Source organism: Punica granatum, chromosome 7, assembly GCF_007655135.1.
Source record: "Punica granatum isolate Tunisia-2019 chromosome 7, ASM765513v2, whole genome shotgun sequence".
Taxonomy (NCBI): Eukaryota; Viridiplantae; Streptophyta; class Magnoliopsida; order Myrtales; family Lythraceae; genus Punica; species Punica granatum.
In genome coordinates, this window is record NC_045133.1 from 22,100,343 (window position 1) to 22,105,136 (window position 4,794).

At 38.7% G+C, this 4,794-nt stretch overlaps 1 protein-coding gene across 1 annotated transcript; it reads left to right on the forward strand.

Annotated features, from left to right (window-relative positions):
* The first annotated feature begins 348 nt into the window (after window positions 1–348).
* On the forward strand, window positions 349–4,794 carry LOC116214812 (beta-galactosidase 15-like). Its single transcript, XM_031550288.1, has 18 exons — window positions 349–513; window positions 612–707; window positions 817–929; window positions 1,025–1,091; window positions 1,225–1,317; window positions 1,439–1,582; window positions 1,719–1,807; window positions 1,910–2,015; window positions 2,118–2,205; window positions 2,311–2,429; window positions 2,531–2,692; window positions 2,791–2,999; window positions 3,092–3,195; window positions 3,294–3,403; window positions 3,513–3,746; window positions 3,840–4,051; window positions 4,137–4,413; window positions 4,518–4,794. The coding sequence occupies exons 1-18, from the start codon at window positions 358–360 to the stop codon at window positions 4,641–4,643; spliced, it is 2,505 nt and encodes an 834-aa protein (XP_031406148.1). The 5' UTR covers window positions 349–357; the 3' UTR covers window positions 4,644–4,794.

The following is a 4,794-nucleotide window of genomic DNA, read 5'->3' on the forward strand; positions in this document are numbered from 1 at the left end:
AGAGAAAAAAAAAAAGACTTCTTTCTCATTCTAGAACGAACAGTATCCAAAATAATAAGATAGCTTTTTGATTTGTTCATTTTTTTTCTTTTCCTGAAACCTATCGATAAAAATAATTAGAAATAATAGCTCTATATTATATATATTAAGAGAAAAAAAATGCATATCATCAAGTCTGCATTGAATTTTAAGAATATATATGCAATCAGATTGAGATGAGAAGAATACTCCAAGGATCCTGTGAAACAAATTGTTAATTTGGTGAATCCGATCCCAAACCACTATAAATACAGGAACTCCGTCCCCTTTTCGTGCTACCAAAACAACCAGTTGACATCTCACAAAATGGCCCGGCAGATGGTCCGGCTCTTGGCCCTAAGCCTCCTAGTCTGGTTGTTCATTGTTTGTTCTTCTGCACTAGATGTTTCATACGACTCGAGGGGTCTAAAGATTAATGGCGAGAGGAAGATCATCATGTCGGGTTCCATCCACTATCCTCGTAGCACACCCGAAGTCGGTCTCTCTTTTCCTGTGTGTCTTCATAGGCTGTCGATGAGCTTTTGTAATAAGACACTAATTTTTCTCTCATTTATTATTATGATGATGCTTAGATGTGGCCCGATCTGATCAAGAAAGCTAAAGAAGGAGGGCTCAACACTATCGAGACCTATGTCTTTTGGAACGCCCACGAGCCTGTCCGCCGCCAGGTTGATCTCCGTTTTCCTCGAAAACAAGTGAATTAACAATTTCATGTTGTTTCTCTGTTTATATATGTGAGTTTATACTGGCAATGTTAATTTCTCCCTTAATGTTCAGTATGATTTTTCGGGAAGAAACGATCTCGTGAGGTTCATCAAAACCATCCAAGAAAATGGCCTTTATGCCCTTCTCCGGATCGGACCATATGTCTGTGCAGAATGGAATTACGGGTAAAAATGATTTCAATTATTATTTGTCATTGTTAATAAAATATATCTAATGTATTCAATTCTCATAAGAAATCACTTTATTTTATTTTTTTCAGTGGCTTCCCCGTTTGGTTGCATAATTTGCCCGGCATTCAACTCAGAACAAATAACACTGTCTTCATGGTGATTTGCTATTGTTTAATTAACATTGTTTTCTTATCAATAGTTTAGTTTAGTTTAGTTTAGTTTAGTTTAGTTTGTTTTTTTGGGGGAAATTCAGATAATTAATTTTTTGGTTAATTTCTACGTGGTTTAGAATGAAATGAAACATTTCACAGCGATGATAGTGGACATGATGAGACGTGAAAAGCTCTTTGCTTCGCAAGGAGGGCCAATAATCCTTGCTCAGGTTTGTCAATCTGTTTGATACATACGTACATAGTACATATATGTATTTTTCCCTTTTTTTCAGAATTAAAACTAAAGTTAATTGTATACATCTGCATTCTAATTTTTTTTTGTTGTGACAGATTGAAAATGAATACGGGAATATAATGGGCTCCTACGGGAGCAACGGGAAGGCGTATGTGGAATGGTGCGCTAAGCTGGCCCAATCGTTCAATATCGAGGTCCCTTGGATCATGTGTCAACAGGGCGACGCTCCGCAACCGATGGTATAGATGGGAGGAGATATACCGAATAGTACTAATAATTGTTTTAGGGTTTTATGCAATTGCTCTTTAGACATTTTTTGTGCAATCAAATTATCAAAATTATTGATAAAATTAGCCAAAATTGCCTTATATGTAGATCAACACGTGCAACGGTTGGTACTGCGATCAGTTTTATCCCAACAGTAAAAATAGTCCCAAGATTTGGACTGAGAACTGGGTCGGCTGGTTAGTGTCTACCATTGCTTGCTCTTCCTATTATATAATCCATGACAATTTATTTTTTAAATATTTCATTGTTTATTTATTTATGTAATTATTTACATCCAGGTTCAAGGATTGGGGAATGCAGGATCCACATCGAACTGCCGAGGATGTCGCCTTTGCCGTTGCTCGATTCTTCCAATATGGTGGAACAGTTCAAAATTATTATATGGTTCGTGTGCATTCTGTAGTGATGCTTTATATCATATATAGAATATTGACTAGACCGTTATATGTTAAAAAAAATTATATATATGAATCTTATTTTCTATAGTACCATGGCGGAACAAACTTTGGCCGGACTTCTGGAGGTCCGTATATTGCAACATCATATGACTACGACGCACCGCTTGACGAGTACGGTAAGCTAGCTTCACGTACTTCATCTACTTGTTTTTTTTTTTTTGGTCTTCTGAATTATTTATTACAAATTTTTATGTCTCTTAATTGCATTAATTAATTTGTAGGTAATAAGAACCAACCGAAATGGGGCCATCTTAAAAAGCTCCATGAAGTCATCATGTCCATGGAGACGATCCTCACGAACGGTGACCGAAGAGATGTGGATTATGGGAATATGATGTCGGTATGTAATTTTTTTTTAATTCATAATAAATAATTTAGAAAATTAATTTCTCATCATATAATAATATTTTTAATTAATTGACTAATCAATTATTTTTACAGGCAACAATTTACACATATCAAGGAAAGCAGGCTTGTTTCCTAGGAAATGCGAACTGGAACACCGATTTCACGGTTAATCTTATGGGAACAAACTACAAGGTCCCGGCGTGGTCCGTCACCATACTTCCCGATTGCTTTACAGAAGTTTACAGTACAGCCAAGGTGATGACACTCTCCATATACTTATATTCGAGTTTTTATGGAATTAAATATCAGCAACTTTATTGCTACGTGCACGGCCTATGGTTCTTCGTGCGCAGATCAACAACCAAATATCGATCATGGAAAAGCTTCCTAACGAAGCCGATGATGAGAAGGAGCCCTATGAGCTGAAGTGGCTGTGGAGGGCAGAGCATCCTGAGCACCTTAAACACGGCCCCGTGAAGGGAAGTGTCATGAGCGCGAATAAGCTCCTGGACCAGAAGGTCGTCACCAATGACACGAGCGACTACCTGTGGTATATGACAAGGTGATTAATCGATTCTTTTCTTCTGGTACACCGTTCTATTAGGTACATGGGTACATGTGTCAGGTTCTGATGTGGAGTATTTATCGTTATAGTGTCGATGTCACGAAGAGCGACCCTCTGTGGTGCAAGAAGGTGACCTTGCAGGTTAAAACCAAGGGACATGTTCTCCATGCTTTTGTCAATGGCAAGCATGTTGGTAAGTATAATTGAAATCACAAATTGTCTCATTTTTCCAAATTTTTATTCAAAATATTTTTAAAAAAAAGACTAACACAGGGAACATTCTAATTTCAGGGAGTCAGTACGGTTTATACAACAAGGTGCAGTTTACAATGGAGAAGGACATCAAATTGAAGCTCGGGACCAACACGATCTCCCTCCTTAGCGCAACTGTCGGCCTAGCAGTACGAACTAATAGACCGCTGCGACTTGAAATTAACAATATTCTAACATAATCATATAGCCTAATAGGCTAAGTAACCTTTTTACTAATATTTATTTATTTTTTTACAGAATTATGGTGCTAGATTTGATGAAGTAGATGTTGGGATTCACGGGCCAGTGAAGCTGATTGGGGACAAGGGAAGCAAAGAAGAAGTGGTGAAGGACTTGTCAGGGAACAAATGGACTTACAAGGTTGGACTCGAAGGCATTGAAGAGAAGGGTCTCCAAAAGGTTGATTCCCGTCACAGTTCGGGCTGGAAAACCTACAATCTCCCATCCAACAGGCTCTTCGTTTGGTACAAGGTAATTAAACGAACTAGTTATGTCAGGATTAGGCGGAATTCATCGTAATTAACTAGTTTATTATGTGTGTGTGATGTGTTTATCGAATTATAGACAACTTTCAAGGCTCCTTTAGGGACGGACCCTGTGGTGGTGGATCTGATGGGGCTCGGGAAGGGAACTGCTTGGGTCAATGGACACAATATCGGACGTTACTGGCCTGCCTATCTCGCCGACCAAGACGGATGCAGCATCTCATGTGATTATCGTGGCACTTACGGTTCAAACAAGTGCCTCACCAACTGCGGGAACCCAACTCAAAGATGGTAACTAATCCTCTTTGTCCGTCATATCTTACTTAGATCTGATTTGTATGGTATGATTAGTATTGAATCAATTTTCTTCATCAAGGTACCACATCCCGAGATCTTACCTTCGTGATGACGACAACCTCTTGGTTCTGTTCGAAGAATTTGGGGGCACGCCACTGAATGTTAAGTTCCAAACCGTTTCCCCAGTAACCATTTGCGGGAACACGTACGAGGGGAACGCACTCGAACTCTCGTGCCAGGCAGGCAGCCTGATATCGGAGGTCCGATTCCTTAGCTTCGGAAATCCGAAGGGTTCATGCGGGGCCTATGAGAAGGGTACTTGCGAGGCTTCCAATGCAGCATCCTTCATTAAGAAGGTAATCTAAATTCTATTGAAAATTAATTATTATTTTGGCGATGATTTTTCTGATTATTAACGGTTACTTACTTACTATGTATATGCATGTTTGATTAATTGCAGGCATGTCTAGGGAAAGAAAGTTGCTCAATCGAAGTATCGGAGAATGTTTTGGGACCAACCGGGTGCCATATGACCGAGAAGAACATGCTTGCCATTGAGGCAGTGTGTCATCAACAGTTTTATTAAGTTTTTATGGGAATTCTACTATTAATCTTTGTTCCTTTGATTTAACAGTTTAGGCTTAGGTTTAATTTAGGTTTCGTTAATTTTCCTTTCCTATTATTCTTATGAACATATTTGCATGGGATTTTTTCTGTTTTTTATTTGTCCATTGGCA